Source organism: Macrobrachium nipponense, chromosome 7 (assembly GCF_015104395.2).
Source record: "Macrobrachium nipponense isolate FS-2020 chromosome 7, ASM1510439v2, whole genome shotgun sequence".
Classification (NCBI taxonomy): Eukaryota; Metazoa; Arthropoda; class Malacostraca; order Decapoda; family Palaemonidae; genus Macrobrachium; species Macrobrachium nipponense.
The window spans coordinates 84269606-84289119 of NC_061109.1; the positions used below are offsets into that span (position 1 = coordinate 84269606).

At 45.1% G+C, this 19514-nt stretch overlaps 1 protein-coding gene across 1 annotated transcript in view; it reads right to left on the reverse strand.

Annotated features, from left to right (window-relative positions):
- Positions 1-19514, reverse strand: part of LOC135217772 (serine/threonine-protein kinase Tao-like) — a 196065-nt gene that overhangs the window by 170238 nt on the left and 6313 nt on the right. Inside the window, 1 exon segment of the mRNA XM_064253798.1 lies at positions 2307-2540. Within this exon segment, the coding sequence (XP_064109868.1) occupies positions 2307-2462 (156 nt within the window). The 5' untranslated portion in view covers positions 2463-2540.

A 19514-nucleotide genomic window follows, 5' to 3' on the forward strand; every position in this document is an offset into this window, starting at 1 on the left:
GTGATGTGCACTGACAGCATTCCCCCCCCCCCCCCCCCCTCTCAAGGGGTCTAGTCAGCATGTGTCATTTCAATCCCAGCTATCATTGTCTATATTGATTCCATCATAACCTGGTGTTTTTCATCCAAGTTCATTTTATTATTATTGGCAAGTCTGTGGGTTACATAACACCAATGCCACTTCCTGAATACATTACTGTGTCAACACACCAATAGATTTGTCCAAATATTTTCTCATTTTGATCATCATTCAAATTCACCATCTAAACTTAGGTATACAGTGCATCCTCCCTGAAATTTTTCTTCGTGTACCTTCTGCCCGTCTATCTCTTGTTGCATTCCAGGTCTCAGGTTTTATTTAACCAAGATTTCTGTCTTTGCCACCGAATATCCAGTGCTTCTTTACCATCAGATCAATATACATTCCGATATTACCCGTTCTCATCGACAGTCTGCTCCTCCTCAGATATGGTGTCTAAAACTGCCAATCTACTTTGACATTCAATTGTAAAAGCCACTCTATGTTCATCTTTAAAAAGCTTTAATGCATTTAAATGTGATCCTCTGTCAATTTCTTGTAGGGTGATTTATTTTTAGTTTTAGTGAGGCAACGACAAGTTGATAACACCACTACGTACTAACATCTGCTCTTTTACCACTCTTAAATATTATTCAGCATTCTTTTTCTCCTTCTAATTAATTATAATTAATGGTTATGGGATCTGCATTTATGCATCTGAGGATGAATGCAGTTAAACAATTTCTTTTTATCTACTATGTAGTGGGGCTATTTACCACCACAAAAGGTAATTTGTTAAAAAATGAATTTTCAATATAAAATTAATATTCTAATACTTACCTGCAGAACTAATACTTGCATGTGTCTTTCACTAACTGGATGACAAACCTACCAACACTGAATCCTCAACATTCAATACAAACATTAAAACATGTACTGCATGTGTGTGTATACTGTACATACCCGACAGTTACTTTCCTACTGCCTTGAAGATAGGACATGATTACTTTCTATCTGTTTTAAAGCTGGTTTTAGTTTGCCGGATTTTATTCATTTTTTTTCTCCCTTTTTAATTTTCTCTTTCTCTGGGTGTTCCCATAAACAATGGGCAACAAGCCACATGGTTTCTTAAGAAAGTAGACTGTTGTAGCTTGTCCCTGGTTGTTTAAGGTCAAAACAACCCATTCCCTTCCCCCTGCTTTGAGGGAGCATCAGAGTTCCCTCCAACACCAAGCCATTCCTTCTTTAAGTAAGTGCAGCAACCGGACTATTAAGAAAAGCGGGGAGGAGGGAAGGTGTTTAAAAGATCTCTGTAGTTACTAAGGATAGAGCTGATATCATTAAAAGATACACCTGATCTCATTGTTTGGGCTACCTCATAGTCAGATGATGCAACAGGTCTAACCGAATCATCTACTCTTGCACTGATCTGGTAATACTGCAAGGCCTAGTACAACTGCAAGATCTTGCGCATCCATGTGCAAGTACGAAGGCGAGTTTACACTATCCTGCACTTCTGCAGCCATACGCTTACTTTAGTCCTACACTTGCTATTACTCCTAATATGTATTGACTTAATGAAAGCCACATACTCCTGACACTGCAAGTCAGACCAATCCCAAAACTGATCGCAGCTAATATTAAAGCAGGCCTACTCCCTTAAAATAGAAATGACAGTAAGACCATCAAAATCAAGTTTAACACTTAACAGTTTGCAGCAAGAAGTGTAGTGTCTAGTGTTTTGTTTGCTGAAGTTGATGACGCCGTGCTACTATGACTGGATAAATCTTCCATAATAATGCAGACAAATGTACAATAACTAAAAGTATGACTGCTGCCCAATACAACGAAGAGCTGTCACGTGCCAAAGTACAATGGACAGCAACAATGATAGGAATGCCTTGGTGTTGGAGGGAGCTCCGTCGCTCGTCCAATGGGGGGAATCTGGTTGTTCTGACCTTAAACAACCAGAAACAAGCTACAGCAATCTAATTTCTTAAAGAGACTGTATTTGGCTTGTTGCCTATTGTTTTTGGGGTGTAAATTCCACATGTACTATATATGTATTTAAGGAGATATATGTGGCTGTATTATATGCACACTATACATATATATGCAATATTTTAATCTCTGTACTGAATGTTTAGGATTCAACGTCCGTAGGTTTGTCGTCCAGTTAATGGGCATGAAAGGTACGTGATTAGTTCTGCAGGTTAGTATGAAACAAATAGTTATAAAGAATGTGGAAGGAAGGAAGGGAGATAAAGAAATTAAAATACGATACCAACCTCTTTTGATGCCACATGCCGTGCATAGTAAACAGCTCCGAAACTTCCATGGCCAATTTCCCGGAGATCATCGAATAGCCTATCAGGATCATCTCTGTCAAATAAATCGGCCACCTCTGGATTACGGAGGCTCCCTGGCCGAGAAAGAGTGGCCATTTTTGGGGTGAGGCGGCCGAAGCTCCCGAGATGATTATGTTTCCTTACTAGTTACATCACTCACTCAAACACCAACATCTGCAATGAAAAGGAACAATATTTGGTCAATGAAACCACCACCACCACCATTGCATAGTGTACATTTGTGGAAAAATTTCTCAATCAGGGCACACAACTGTAAGCTATCAGAAAGAAATTCTACTAAGCCCTCAGTAATCACTAAGAACAACATGCAAAACTTGTAAAAGTCAACAAAGCTTACCCACTACTATGTCAATCCCAAAGGTCAAAATTTTCAAAATCTTAATTGTGTCCAATCTATTGTCTTACAACATTGCAACTTACACTCCATATATGATTAAGTTCTCACAAAATACAGTAACAGAGAAAGCAGGACCTTATAAGTGAAAATTATATGTACCACATACAGCATTCCAATGTACAAGCTGCCCCCGGTTATCAGCAGACTCGGTTATCGGCGATCTGGTTTTGGGACTATAATAGGCCGAGTTCCGGCTATCAGCGCCATAAATCGCGAAGTTTCGGTTAATGGTTTCCGCTTATCAGCAAACCCCCAAGTAACAGAGCCCCTGCTGATAACTGGGGACTACCTATATATATCTATAATTTAAAATTCAAGCTGTATTCAGTCTAACATGGTGTACTCAGTCTATCTTCATAATTAAGACATTTTACCACTAACTGTTACACGAGTCCTTTCTTAAACATTTTCAGGACAGCCAAAGGCACGAATCTTTTGCAAATGCCCATTTTATAAACTTTTTGCACTGTTTGCACTTAAAAGTCAACCTACTCTACTGTAGCAGCGCTAAACACTGCTTCTTTACAACTATCATCTGACGCCAATTGGTTGGTTTTGGTTATGCAAAATGTCAATTTGTATCACCGCTGTTACATTAATTTTAGCAACTAATTGTTTAACGTAGCTGAAGTGGGCGTTCTGACCAAAAAATTTGAAAATTTTCATAAACAACAAAACCTTCCAGATACATTCCACAGCTAATAGTGCAGGTTGTGGCGTAACGCTGGCGGCGTAAGATAACTTTTAAAAAGGCCAGAGGTCGTGTAGCCACTCCCCCGACCTATAAACACATCCAGGAGAAGCTTTGATACAATTGGCAAATATTAAGATATTTCTACAATTTTTTTTAATCCGATCGTAAGAGTATACAATACGTTGGTATGACTTACAGCAATAACAGGACAAACTGATAGAGGGTATAGCATGAGGGGATTGAGTCAATGCCCAAGGCGTTTTGTTACATTTTAGTTTCTCGTGTGTTGCGCCGTCCTAAGAAATTTGAACGAGCACAGAAGGCTTGTGTCTTACAGCTATCAAAAACAAGAATGGAAAAAACAAGAGAAACAACAACAGCTGGCATTTCCCAAGTGTGAACAGGCGCCATCACAAGCCTAATCAGTGGCAGCTCGTCAATAGGGACTGAGAGACTGCAGCCCCCCCAATCAGACGCCAGCCACACATAACGTCATAACACAAACACATGGACATGCACGTGAAGAAACTCATCACTTCGTCAGTGCTGAACTTATCATTACACACAGTGATACAAACGCACTAGAACCATGCAAATTACATTAAACACAACATAATTATACGAATGCGGGGAGAAAGGGGGAGGGCTTCCCGCGGCAGAAAGGAGAGCGTGGACTACCACTGACGCAGCCTTGTCTCAGCTGTTGTTGTGAATGGCTGAGAGTTCTTGCGTCGCTCTTATTTTCAATAGTGTTTTTCAATTTGCCAGGGATGATTTTAAAATATTATTGAAGTGTAACAATTAGGTTTTTTAATAAATATGTTATTGTTATAATACAATTAAGTTTGTTCATACTTACCTGGCAGATATATATATAGCTGTATTCTCCTAAGTCCGACAGAATTTCAAAACTCGCGGCACACGCAGTGGGCGGCCAGGTGGTAGTACCCATTCCCGCCGCTGGGAGGCGGATATCAGGAACCATTCCCATTTTCTATTCATATTTTATCAGTGCCACTGTCTCCTGAGGGGAGGTGGGTGGGCACTTAATTATATATATCTGCCAGGTAAGTATGAACAAACTTAATTGTATTATAACAATAACATTTTGTTCATGAAACTTACTTGGCAGATATATATATAGCTGAATCCCACCTTCGGATGGTGGGAAGAGACAGAATAGGATTTGTAGGAAACTTAAATTAAGTAGATGATATACACCTTGGTTCCTCACCTGTTAGCAAAGTAGACTCTGTGATTACTGTCACTCAGGCCTGCTTGTGCTTAATCAGAGTTGCCAGCCAGGTGGAGACCTGTAGTGCTGGTGCGCTCTGGATGCTCTGTCAACGGGGACGTGACCTCAATGTGACAAGAGCATAGAGCCATACAAATGAGGGCAAATGAAGCAACTGACCACCACCTGACCAACTATCCAAGACCCCTGAACACTAAGCTAAGAGATGGGAGGTCTTCACCAAAGCCTCACCACAACCAAAAAACACAACAACTAAAAACTAACCTAAACCTAACTAAGGGATAGGGAGAGAGCTACCTTCAGCCCCCAAGACTGTGTCTGCAGAAACGTATGGCCCAAGAGAACAACAGTCCTCGTATATCGTTCTCACATCTCTCAAGTAGTGTGAGGCGAATACTGAATTGCTCCTCCAAAAGGTGGCGTCAAGGATGTCCTTGATCGACATGTTCCTTTGGAAGGCAAGCGAGGTTGCGACAGCTCTGACCTCGTGAGCTTTCACTCGCAAGAGGCTCAAATCGATCTGTGTGGAAGACGAATGAGCCTCTTTAATGACGTCCCTCAGAAAGAACGCCAAGGCGTTCTTGGATAAATGGTATATCGGGTCGTTTAACCGAACACCAGAGATTCTCTGAGGGACCTCGTACTTCTTTAGTCTTGTGGACATAAAACTTTAAGAGCCCTGACAGGGCACAGGACTCTCTCAGGTTCTTGGCCCACAAGGCTTGTCATACCCTTGATTTCAAAGCTCCTTGGCCAAGGGTTCGACGGGTTTTCATTCTTTGCTAAGAAAGTGGGACTCAAAGAGCAGACAGCATTGTCCCCTTTGAAGCCCACTCTCTTACAAATGGCCTGAATTTCGCTAACTCTCTTCGCCGTCGCAGAGCAGTTAGGAAAAGAGCCTTCTTCGTCAAGTTCCTAAGAGACGCTTATGTAGAGGTTCGAAAGGACTCGACATTAACAGTCTAAGGACTAAATCCAAGTTCCAAGAAGGAGGCCTCGCCTGAGGTATCTTGGATGTCTCAAATGATCTCAGGAGATCGTGAAGATCCCTGTTATCAGACAGGTCTAGTCCTCTGTGTCGGAAGACTGCCGACAGCATACTCTTATATCCCTTGATGGTCGGACAGCCAGCTTCTGTACATTTCTTAAAAATAGCAGGAAATCGGCTATCTGGCTCACAGAGGTAGTGGAAGAGGAAATTCCCTCCTTTCTACACCATGCCCTGAAGGAAGCCCACTTCGACTGGTAAACAGCTCTCGAGGACGTTCTCCTAGCATTGGCGATCGCCTTTGCAGCTGCTTTAGAAAAAACCTCTCGCTCTGGCCAGCTTTTCGATAGTCTGAACGCAGTCAGACCCAGAGCGGAGAGGTTTCGGTGATATCTTGCGAAGTGGGGCTGTCTGAGTAGATCTTTCCTCCAGCCAGGGCAACGTCCTCGGAAAGTCTATGATGAATGACATTACCTCCGGTGAACCATTCCTTCGCGGGCCACATCGGGGCGATCAGGTCAACCTCGTCCCCTCCGATGCCGCGAACTTCCTTACTACTTCCCCCATGATCTTGAATGGCGGGAAGGCATACAAATCCAGTTCGTCCAGTCCCAGAGCAGAGCTTCGTCTATCGCACTGCTCCCGGATCCAGCACAGGGGAACAATAAAGAGGCAACCTCTTTGTTCTCGACGTCGCAAATAGGTCGACTAACGGGACACCCCCACAGTCTCCAGAGCTCTCGACAGACGTCCTGGTGCAACGTTCCATTCCGTCGGCAGGATCTGATCTTGTCGGCTGAGAAGGTCTGCTCTGACGTTCTGGACTCCTGCAATAAATCTCGTCAGGATCCTTATCCGTCTCCGCAGCTGCCCCACAGCAGAATCTCCCTCGCTAAATAAAAAAGAGGACGGAGTGTGTACCTCCCTGCTTCTTTAGGTACGCAAGGGCAGGTGGTGTTGTCCGAGTTGACTTGGACTACTTCTCTGCAACCTTTTGTTGGAAGAACTGTAGCGCCAGAAAAAAACCGCCGCTAGTTCCTTTACATTGATGTGCCAGGACACCTGTTCCCCCCTCCAGGTGCCTGACACTTCCTCCCCCCTCCCCAGTGTTGCTCCCCATCCCGACACCGAGGGCGTCGGAAAACAACACTAGGTCTGGGCTCAGAAGCTTTAGGGACAACCCCTCTCGAAACTTCCGAGGATCTAACCACCATCTTAGATGGTTCTTCACCGATTTGGTGATAGAGGGTCACATTCAGATCCTCTCTGACTCTCCATTCGTCTGCTAAGAAAAACTGGAGAGGTCTGAGGTGTAGTCTTCCCAGGGAAACAAACTTTTCCAGCGAGGAAATGGTTCCCAGCAGACTCATCCATTCCCTCGCCGAGCAAGCTTCCTTCCCCAGGAAGGCCGAAACTCTCTCTAAGCCTTGCAGCTGTCGTTCCTGGGACGGAAACGCTCGAAAAGCCACTGAATCCATCTGAATCCCCAGATACACGATGGACTGTGTTGGAGTCAGATGCGACTTTCAAGGATGACCAGAAGTCACAGGGAACCTTCGCCAAGGCCAACGTGAAGTGAAGGGTCCTTCAGACACCTTTCTTCTGACGATGCTCTTGATCAGCCAATCGTCGAGATACAGGGACACTCTTATTCCTGCAGAATGTAACCATCTCGCTACGTTTTTCATGAGCATGGTAAATACCATCGGAGCCGTGCTTAAACCGAAACAAAGAGCTCGGAATTGCCAAACTTTGTCCCTTAGCATAAACCTCAGAAACTTTCTTGAAAGAGGGTGGATAGGCACGTGAAAGTATGCGTCCTGTAGGTCCAAGGACACCCCATCCCCATTCCGTCGCCCGGTCTTAAGGCTCCTAGAACCGACTGAGGTGTTTCCATCTTGAATTTTTTCTTTTCTACGAAAAGATTCAGGCTGCTTACGTCCAAGACTGGACGCCACCCCGACGACTGCTTTGGTACCGTGAAAAGTCTGTTGTAATACCCTGGTGACCACAGGCCTGAGACCTGCTCCACTGCTCTTTTCATGATCATTTGATCCAAAAGATCTAAAAGAACCTGATGTTTCTCCCCTTGATACGACGGGGAAAGATCTCTGGGAGTCGTAGAAAGAGGAGGGAGGGTCCACCAAAGGGGAGCTTTGTACCCCTGTTCCACTATCTTGAGGGACCACGCATCTGTATCTCTCTCTCTCCACGCCCCGCAAAGAACTTTAGCCTGGCTCCGACAGGCATCTGAAGGACTTTCTTCTCACTTAGAGGATTTAGGTTTGAAGGAACCTCTTCCTCTTGCAAGTCCTCTCCCTCGAGTAGCAGCTCTCGAGGGAGGAGCGCTACGAAAGGGTTTAACCTTCCTAGGAGGTCGTCCAGACGACGACGTGGTAGGGACTGCGGGACGTCTTGAAGACTGGGCCAAGAGGTCCTGGGTAGCCTTCTCTTGTAGGCTCACTGCCAGGTCCCTTACCATAGCCTGGGGGAAGAGATGGCTCGAAAGAGGTGCAAAGAGAAGCTCTGCTTTCTGCGATGCAGAAACAGACCTCGCTGTAAATTGCAGAAAAGCGCTCTCTTCTTGAGGAAAGCAGTGCCGAAATGAGACACTAACTCTTCCGAACCATCCCTGACGGCCTTGTCCATGCATGACAAACACATTGGACAGCTCCCCCAGACTCAAAGAATCAGGACTCCTAGATTGAAGATCCAGGACTCCTAGGCACCAGTCTAGGAAGTTAAAGACTTCCAGAGTCTTTAACAGACCTTTCATGTGATGGTCGATCTCCGTTGGTGTCCATGAAATCTTAGCGGACGATAAAAGGGATCTCTTCTGGGCGTCTACCAGACTAGCAAAGTCCCCTTGGAAGACGACGGGATCTTAACTCCTACTTCAGCTTTGGTCTCATACCAAATGCCGCCTTTCCCACTGAGTCTTGAAGGAGGAAGGGCGAAAGTTGACTTGCCCTGATCCTTCCGACGTTCCATCCAATCCTGCAATTTCTTGAACGCTATCTTTAGGTGGACAACGGAAGTCTTTCATCTCCACCACTTCCGAAACCTTCGGTCCCCCGACTTCCGAAGACGAAAACTGAGAGGGAGGAGACTTAGGAGCTGCAGGCTGGAACTTCTCACCAAACAAAGAACGTAAAAGACGAACCAGCACCTTGTAGTCGGAAACCGACGAAACTGACGGCTGTTCTTCCTCCACTGAGTCCGGCCGGACTACTAAGCTCTCCTTCCTCCGAAGAGCAGGAGGATTGAACCTCTGGAGAGGGCGTGCGCCCAACGGGTCTAGCCTTCAACAAAGGCTTTCGAGGATGACTAATATCAGCCTCTTCAAAGCGACCGATTCTTCTGTCGATCTTTAGAGCTCGAACCACGAAGAGCGTCCTGACCGCGCTGCGCGTCAAGAGAGGTTACTCCTAGTCTCTCTCGAGGAGCGTCCTTACGTTTCACGCTCAAGCGTCCAGCTTTTGCTTGAAAAGGTCCTTCTGAGCGCTCTCGAAAGCCTTCTCCACAGGCAAAGCGTCAAGCAAAACATCCCGACGAGCGTCTTCAAAAGCGTCCTGCCGAGCGTCTTCAAAAGCGTCCTCCAAGGCGTCCTGACGTGCGGGCGGAGACAGAGACGAACGAGGAGACGGAGAAGGAGACTGCCTTGTCCTCTTGACAGGCAGTCTAGCGTCCTTCCTTCGTTTAGGCTCAACTGCTGCTGGGCGAGTCTTCCGAGCCATTAAGGCGACAATTGGTCTTGAAGCGACGCAAGAATACTCTTCGTGGTGAAGAACCGAGAGGAGGTGAAGGGCTGCGCCTGCGAGAAGACGAGGGGCAGGGGGATGCCTCCTTCATTCTCCACAGGTACAGCAACCTGCCTCTCCGAGGCGCGAGAGAAGCGCTTCTCAGCGTCGTCCTCGGACGACGTCCTACCTCTCTTCTGTGGAGGAAACGCGTCATACGACGCAGGCGAAGACCGCAACGAGAGCGGAGAGAGGGGACGTAAAGCGTCCTCCCTAGGAAAAGTCCTTTTCAACGGACGCGAGTCTCTCCGAGCGCTCCACCCCTTTGCGCGGGGAGGGCGCCTCGGAGGACGAAAAACAGTCCTTAAGGATGCGAGCCTGAGCACGCCTCCCCTGGCAGCTGGGAAGTAGCAACAGGTCCGCCGAAGGGACGCCAGATTCGGTGGGGAGCCCCCGTAACCCTCTTGCGGCTTTCGACATGCCCACTCCCTGAGTTCTGGAGTCCGACAGAGGTCTAGACCTAGAGGCATTATGGGGCCGAGATCTGACGCCCCCTCCACACACTAGGGGCACGATCACACACTTTACTCGAGCCGTTTTCAAGGGCCAACACTTTGGACTCTAGAGTGCGTAATGACTCTAGAATCAGAGAAAGGGCATTACCTTCTCCAGACACAGAACTAGGGCCCTCAGGCAAACAACACAGGATTAGGTGAAGCAAATTCTACTGTGTTAAAATAGGAGAAATGTTACTTCCCTTACCTTTCGTAGAACCGCTCTTGGAGGAAGACCTCCGATCCTATCGCGCTCCAACTTACGCGATAAGATTCATACACCCTTCCATCATCCTCAGTCAAACTTTTGCATTCAATGCAACGATCAACCAGCAAACAAACATGCCCCCTACACCCCATACATACTGTGTGGGGGTCTACCGATGATTTCGGTAGCCTCACCTTGCAATCACTTCTCACACACACTCTGAAGCTCACTGAACTTGATCCCGACATCACGTTCAAAGAAAAGCCAATCCAAAATCCAAAAACAGTCCACTATCGCGTATGCCAATCCAACAATCCAGAGTCAAACCAAAAGTCAATCCAGATACTTATAACGAGTCAAAATCCAAAATCCTGGCGGTTGGAGGTCTGTAAACAGGTGTTTACGACCGGCGACAGAAAAAATATGAATAGAAAATGGAATGGTTCCTGATATCCGCCTCCCAGCGGCGGGAATGGGTACTACCACCTGGCCGCCCACTGCGTGTGCCACGAGTTTTGAAATTCTGTCGGACTTCGGAGAATACAGCTATATATATATCTGCCAAGTAAGTTTCATGAACAAATTTCTTTTTATGTCTGTTCGTTTCCTTTCACACAATATTAAAACAAAGGCTAAATGTTTTCTGGAGCAGCACCTCCACTAATTTTAGCTACAAGCCGCCACTGAGCCTAATCATTCCACTTGAGAAAACGTTTACATGAAGCTAAAGGGGGAGATTACCAGAATTAAAAAGTGAAGGAATTGTGCTGTTGACACCAGCTAGATTCAATAAGCTGATAAAAAATATAGCTTCTTGCAACAAATGTAAAAATTCCTGTGAACTCGAAATAACAGATAGAAAACAGTGTGATGCTACTTTTACAGTAAAAGTGTTCCACTCACTTCAAAGTGGTTTCATATTCATGTACAGAAAAAAAAATACCCTATACATAATACACTTTCATACACATTTTAAACATAAAAGCACGATATTTATAAATTGACACATCGATCGCTAAATTTGCACTTTTTTAACTTTATATTTTTGGAAGAGTTGCAGGCGGCGGCATAGAACATCATCATGGGCATATAGTTTACCTTAATACCTATATAATAACTCATTAAAAAATTTTAACATCATTTGCATAACCTTTACTATGGTCTGAACGATATTTCAGCAAATGTATGTACTCGTTAGACATAACGGCACTCTACAGCTTTGGTCAGGTTAGGCTTTGATCCAGAGATGGTAAGGGCCCAAGACCTCACAGAAAGCTATAATACCATAGGGTAGACTGCACTCATGACTTTCAATATTTTGTTTTCCCTCCATCCAAACCTTGTTTCTCACCGTGTTCCCAGATTTCTGTTAGAAAAGTTTACCTCTCTGGTGTGGATCAAGAAATAATGCATAAGGACTTTTAAAGGAGGAATGCAAATCAGCTAGAGGAGTGACACACCCTCCCTCTCACAATATCTGCACACGAGAAGTTATGAGAGTTCTAAAACAGGCCTATATAACGGGATATAAACGTCACTCAATCACAAAAATTATCTATTTATACACCATACTAATTCTAAGTCAGCTCTCATGAGGTCTACCAGGTAGATTACTTTATACTATATGATTTTGTTAAGATCCCTATCTGTCACAAGGCAAATCAGGGTTCATGAAACCAAAAGAAGATACAATCACATACAATCAAAATCAACAGACAACATACAAGCCAACATGTTTGTCAACACTGAATTTTTTGTGCTACAAATAGCATTAAATGGAAAGAACAAAAGAGGAATGGCATGAGAGCAAACCGCACATCTCTAAACTTAATATAAAATAACAGGATCGTGAATGACAAAAATAAAAAAAAAATAAAAAAATAGCCACAAACTCAAGTTATACAGTAATTTGAATAACTGTCCCATGACATGTCACCAGATATTGAAGGATTCGATAACTTTACTACCATAAGTTTCTTAAAATGTAAACCAATGTTTCTACTACGTATAAGGAAACGGGACATGCACGTAACAGCATGAAATGCAGCAAAGAAAGGGTAAACTCATCAGATAGCTAAGCAAACATACACAAAAGAAAAAAGTGCTCAGTTAAATTTCACAAGCACTACTGGCTTTCAATATCTACCCAATATCATTCTACCAGGACACCCTCGCCAGTCTGTAAGTGAAACTCTAGTAAATAAGAAGCCATCCTACCAAAAAATGTAAGCTCTCCAAAATATAAAGCAGCAAAGTCCTACAGCAAAAAGCACAGCTTAAGGGGGGCCTTCCCCTTTGATTTTTGATGAATATTTTTTAAATTCTCAAAATCTGGTTAAATGGCTGTAAGACATGAGCAACACATCTGTTAGTATTTTTTAAAATATGAAATTTTCATTATTAAAATGAAGTTTTATTGTATACTTACCGAACAATTATAGAGCCGTGATTTCCACGAGCGGCAGGATACTAAATTCAAATTTAGCGCGTCGGCATCGCCAACACTGGTGGTGATGACGTCATCTCCCTCCACTCGCGGGAGAACCAGGTACAACTGCCCAGTTGAATCCAATTCTTTCTGCCCGTCCGTCCACCTAAGGGGAGGAGGGATGGGTATAATCATAATTGTTCGGTAAGTATACAATAAAACTTCATTTTAATAATGAAATTTCATTTTATTGTAGTTGTCTTACCGAACAATTATAGAGCTGATTACACATTTATGGGAAGGTGGGATCAGTGGACCACTAGTATTTTTAAATAAAAGGTTACATTTATTGCAATACCAGTAAACACTCAAGGTGTCTGTTGTACCTTACCTGTAAGAGAGCTTACAGCAGACTGTTACTGCTCTGGTCGGTGCTCTTCTTACTATTGTAGAGGAATTGGAATTTGACCAAAGTTAGCCTCTACAGGAGTGGAATCCTTCCGTAGTTCAAGCGAGTCAAGGCTGACTGACGGAGGATAGTAACAACAAAGATTGCCCTCCCTTGCCCTGGGCTAAGACCAGAAATTCAATCATACAAAACATTTGTCACCAACACCAGATTTAAAACATATATACCCAACCATTGTAAAATCTGACCTAACAGACTGGTGAGTATCCCAGGTACTCAGTACCCCCAGCTTCCCTTGAACTCGACAACCTATTCAAGGTGAAAAGTTAGCATAGAGGTGACGACCCCTGTGCCGTTTCTCCCAACACCATGCCAGAAACCGCCACCGGACCTAACGTTTTACAATTCTTCTGAAAAACCGTTTCTATCTCTTTGAGATAATGACTCGCAAAAACCGAATCGATCTCCAGAACGTGCTCTGAAGAATCGAAGCTAAGATAAAATTCTTTCTGAATGCTAAAGAAGTTGCCACTGCTCTAACCTCGTGAGCTTTAACTCTCAGAACGGAAAGATTGTCGTTCTCGGACTGCGAGTGAGCTTCCCTGATAAGCTCTCTAATAAAGAAAGATATAGCATTCTTAGAAAGAGGACGAGAGGGATTTTGAACCGAGGTCCAGAGCTTAGAAGATTGTCCTCTGATACCCTTAGTGGCAAACAGATACTGCTTTAATAGCCCTGACTGGACATAAGAGCCTTTCTTCCTCCTCATGTCCAACCAAATCAGATAAGTTCCTTACCACAAAACTCCTCGGCCAAGTATTAGAAGGATTCTCATTTTTGGCTAGAAAGGTCAAAGATACCGAAAATACAGCATTGCCTTGAGAGAAACCGACTCTTTTGTCTATAGCGTGCAATTCGCTGACACGCTTAGCAGAAGCTAGTGCAATAAGAAAGAGTGCCTTCTTAGTCAAGTTCCTGAGTGAAGCCGACTTCAAAGGCTCAAACGGTGGCCCCATGAGGAACTTAGCACCACATCTAAGTTCCAAGCCACTGTATCTTGCGGGAGCTTAGTGGTTTCGAAAGACCTAATGAGGTCCGACAGATCTGAATTGGAGGAAATATCCAAACCTCGATGTCGAAAAACCGAAGAGAGCATGGCTCTATATCCTCTGATCGTCGAAGGAGCCAGTTTCTTAGAGTTCCTAAGAAATAGAAGAAAATCTGCTATTTCTGTTAAAGAGGTCGCAGAAGTAGAGACTTTAGCACTTCTACACCACTCTCTGAAGATTCTCCACTTCCTTGATAGAGTTTGTTAGAAGACTCTCTCCTACAACGAGCGATAGCTTCTGCAGCTCTTCTTGAAAAACCTTTCGCTCTGACAAGATTCCGGACAGTCTGAACCCTGTCAGAGCTAGAGCGGACAAGTTTTGGTGGAACCTCTTGAAGTGAGGTTGTTTGAGAAGCCACTTCTCTGGAGGAAGAAGTCTGGGGAAGTCTACTAACAACTGGAGAAGGTCCCGGGAACCACTCTTTCCTGGGCCAAAAGGGAGCGATTAACGTTAGCGTTACATTGCTGTGCGACATGAACTTGTTCAGCACCTCTCTTATTAGACCGAACGGAGGGAATGCATAAGCTTCCAGACCGACCAATCCAACAGCATTGCGTCCACCGACCAAGCTAGAGGATCTGGGACTGGAGAACAAAAGAGAGGAAGACGGTTGTTCCTCGATGTCGCGAACAGGTCTATTGACGGTCGTCCCCAAAGGCGCCAAAGTTTCTGACAAATCTTGTTGTCCAAAGTCCACTCCAGAGGTAACACTTGCTGTTGACGACTTAACTCGTCCGCCAGGACGTTCATCTTTCCCGGAACAAATCTCGGGACTGAGCTGAAACCTTCGCTACGTTTTGACCACAGGAGGAGATCACTTGGCTACTTCGTACAGAGAGAAAGACTGAGTCCCCCCCCCCCCTGTTTCCGCACGTACGAGAGAGCCGTGGAGTTGTCGGAATGCACTGCCACTACTCGGCCTTCTACTAAGCTCCGAAACTGTCTGAGCCCTAAGAAAATTGCTACAGTTCCTTTACATTTATGTGGAACTTCTTCTCCTTCTCCGACCAAGCTCCTGAAGTCCGTTGATTTCCCAGTAGGGCTCCCAACTGTGTCCGATGCGTCGGAAAAGAACTGTAGGTTCGGGAGGATGGGTCGTAAATCTAACCCTTCTTCCAACCTTGCTCGAGAGAGCCACCACCTTAGGTCCTCTTTTATTTGATCTGTGACAGGAAAGGTAATCGAGTCTGGTTGTGTCTTCCTGCACCAAGAGGCTCTCAGGAAAAACTGCAGAGGTCTCACTGTGCAGTCTTCCCAACGTCACAAAATTTCTCCACTGACGTCAATTTGCCCAGGAGCCTCATCCACTGATTGGCAGAACTTACCTTTTTGTCCAAGAACTCCTGAACTGTCTCCAGACAGCCTTGAAACCTCTTCGGGACAGAAAAGCCCGACGGAAAAATTGAGCATTCAGAATCATCCCCAAATAAAGGATGCTCTGAGATTGGAACCAACTGGGACCTTCTGTTTGTTGACCAGAAATTCCTAACTTTCTGGCAAGATCCAGAGTTGTTCCAGGTCCTTCATGCACCGACTCTCTGATTCCGACCGGGGAGAAGCCAATCGTCCGATAGAGGGAGATTCTTACTCCTAATATGTGTAGCCAGCTTCCTATCGGGGATAGAACCCTGGTGAAAAACTTGAGGAGCGGTCGCTAGTCCGAAGCAAAGCGCCCGAAACTGAAACACCTTGCCTTCGAACATGAACCTCAGGTACTTCGAGATTCGCGATGTATCGGAATGTGAAAATAAGCGTCTTGCATGTCCAGAGGAGACCATCCAATCCCCCTGTCTGATGGACTCCAGAACCGACCGAGTGGTCTCCATATGAAATTTTGTTTTCTGGACATGCAAGTTCAGGGCGCTCACATCCAAAACCGGCCTCCAGCCCTGATGACTGGGAACTACAAAAAGGTGATTGTAAAAGCCTGGAGGAAAATCCCATCCTATCCTTGTTCTATCGCTTCTTTGAGAACAAGCGCTTCCACTTCTGCGGCTAGCGCCAGAAATTTGTCTGAGCCCGGAGAGTATGCCTGGAATGGAATGGCACAGGTGAGAGCGAGGGAGGTGAAACGAGAGGGAATACGATAGCCGAACTGAGTACTTGCACTACCCAGGCTTCTGCTCCTCTGTTTTCCCATTCCTCCCAAAACAGAGCCAGCCTGGCTCCCACTGGTGCATGAAGAACCGAGCTTTCATTTGGAAGGTTTGTTAACCTTGGCCGAGGCTTAGACTGAGGTCGCAAATTCGATTTCGGCCGAAAGAAGCGCTTGGGTTTTCTCCCTCGAAAAGGCGCTTGGGTCCAGAGGAGAAACCGAAGGAACAGTCTCCACAGGAGCTTTAGGTCTCTTAGTAGACTGTGCCAGTAAATCCGAAGTAGATTTCTTATCTAGCGCAGACGAAATTGACAACCTACAATTCGTCTGGAACGGAAAGGGTTATCTTTCACAAAAAGGAGCAAACAAGAGAGCAGACTTATGTTGGGGACGTAATCCCCTTTTAGAAGCAAAGGAGCACCAAAGTTGCCTCTTCTTAAGGGTACCAAAGGCGATGAGCGAAGCTAACTCATCACACTCCATCCCTAATGGATTTGTCCGCACAGGACAGAACACCAATCCAATCCTCCGCTAACAATCTGGGAAAGAGAAGGACAGTCTTCGATCTTGGCCGCTAAAGCGCCAATAGTCCAATCAAGGAGCTAAAGACTTCCAAAAGTTTAAATTGATTCTTTACAACGTGTCCAACTCAGGCGCTGTAAAGAAACTTTCGCTGCGGCGAAAGCAGATCTTCTAGAGGAGTCGATTAAACTGGAGAAGTCTCCCTGGGAGGAGGCAGAAACTCCCAGAGAAGGAGCTTCCCCAGTTACATAAAACCTATACCTCTTACGAAGCAACTTAGAGGGAGGGTAAGCAAAAAGAGCCTTCCCTAAGTCTCTTTTCATAGACATCCATTTCTCCGTCTCTTTCAACGAATGTCTAACCGCTTTAGATAGAACAAGTTTTGGGAGGAGAGGGTCTGAGTTTTCCTCCTCATCAAAAAAGTCGAAGTTGGGGAGCGGAGCGCGGAGCCGCTTCTCAAAATAATCTGGATAAGATACCAGAAGAAATCTAAGGAGACGTGAATAACACGAGAGGTGATGTGAATCCTCCTCCTCTTCTACTTCTTCATTCTCCGATACCGCCGAAGAAGTAGGACTGGAACTACAACCGGATCTGAAGGTTTCGAACCACCCTTGGACTCATTCATCCAGTTGGTTAAATCTCTAACTGCTTGCGCAAAGGCGCCAGAGACGAATCAAAAACAGTTAACGTAGGCTTGGAAGAGCCTAAATGTTCAGCAGGAGGCGGAAAAACCTACTTGCGCCTCGCTCGGAGACGCCGAAATTCGAGGCGAAACGGCGCATCAGGCGTAACAGACGAAAAAGGCGCCTAAAGAAACACCCTTAGAACTGCTAGCTACAGCGCTAAAACCACAATCTCTACTAGTAGATGGAGCCGAAAAAGGCACAGATTGAGGCGACGAACGAGCCGCTAACGGCCGAGGCGCAAACCCTACTCTCCAGGCTCCTTATACCGCTTGACTGGAGGAGGCGAAGAATCGGCGCCTGAACGCCTCTTTAAGGGGACGCGAAAACGGGATACGGGTGAATTCGCCAAGAGCGCCGCCGCTTTCTCCAAAAACGTCTTAACTGAATTACCAAGTTGCAAAACCGTTATTCGCTAGTTACCGAAAATTTCTGATCTAACCTCGATTCCAGGACTGGCCCAATGGTGTCGGAAGAAAAAACTACAGGGAAGCGGAGAAGTGGGATTAGTAGGAGGAATAGGAGGTGTAGTTAAAGGAGACATAACAATTTGAGGAGAAACAGAAGGAACAGATGCATCGCAAGACGAAGCAGAGCTAAGTCTACTTTCCCTAAGCGCTGCTTTTCTAATTCTGTCTTTAGCTAATTTAATTTTCGAGTATGAACTAAAAACTTCCATTGAGAATCAGTCCCAATCACTACATCGTTACATGTTCGATCTGCTCGGAAAAACAAAAAAAAAAAAAAACCCCTGTCCCCTACACTTAACACATTTAGTGTGAGAATCATACTCTAGCTTGGATAATCTAGTTTGACATCCTGAGATGCAAAACCTAACTGCCCGACGGACTAGAATCCGACATGGCAACGCCTAAATAAAAAGCAAAATAACAACAACGCCAAAAAAGAGTACTTCACCAATTCCGAAGATCAAATCCACAAGAAAAAAGCGAAGCAAAGTTATCCAACCGCACCGACCACCGATGTTCACCGGACGCCGGCAGGAAAAGAATTGAATTCAACTGGGCAGTTGTACCTGGTTCTCCCGCGAGTGGAGGGAGATGACGTCATCACCACCAGTGTTGGCGACGCCGACGCGCTAAATTTGAATTTAGTATCCTGCCGCTCGTGGAAATCACGGCTCTATAATTGTTCGGTAAGACACTACAATAAAAACTAAAATTAATGGGGTTTTGGGCCCGCCCCCTTCACACTGTGACGAAGGGCTGACATTTGGCTCCTAATGACTATTGACATTTTGTCCTTTATACGCCCAATTTATTAATTATTTCCATTCTTATTTCGCCTATTCTCTTAAGTCTGGCACCAAATGTGGCTGATTCCTTGGTGAATGCGTGTTATGAGGGGTAGCATGCCCAGCAGAGAGACGAGAGAGCCATGCGAGTCAGTGTCCCAGAGTTGCCAAAGGGGGGGTATGCTGCTCTTTACTCCAAGCATTTTTTCGCTATTTGCTGTTTTTTGCTTGTTTTCTTACATCTAGTAACTCTTAAATACAATTTATATATGTTTGTGTGTATACTAGAGTGAAAGTGAGACAATATGCCAAAAAGGAATCGTGCAACTATGGCCCCAGTTTAGCAAATTTGCTAAAAAGAGAACATTAGGGTCGAAGGTGGGACTGTTTTTTTTGTTGAATGTGCCAGCGCCGCCATTGCCACCACCATTGTTGGTTGATGTATCCAGCGCTGTCCACCATCATCACCACCACCAACAACACAAGGCTCTGTTTTGGCTGCTGAGAGCCCCGCCCCCATTGCATCGACGTAGTCTGCTGCGCAATCATCTGAGGTTTTTTCACCTTCACAGTTACGCTCGCAGTTGATGAAAGTAATAAAGGACGATGAAAAGGGAGTATATAATGACAAATTCTTACTTGCTTGGTTTCAAACCAGGCAACAAAGTCAGGTGGTAGTTGATGATAGCCTCGCCTCGAGCAAATAATACCCCTTTTTAGGGGGGGGGACTTAGGTGCAGGAAACCAAGCAAAAAAAACACTAAGAACTATTAGAAAGAAGGAAAGG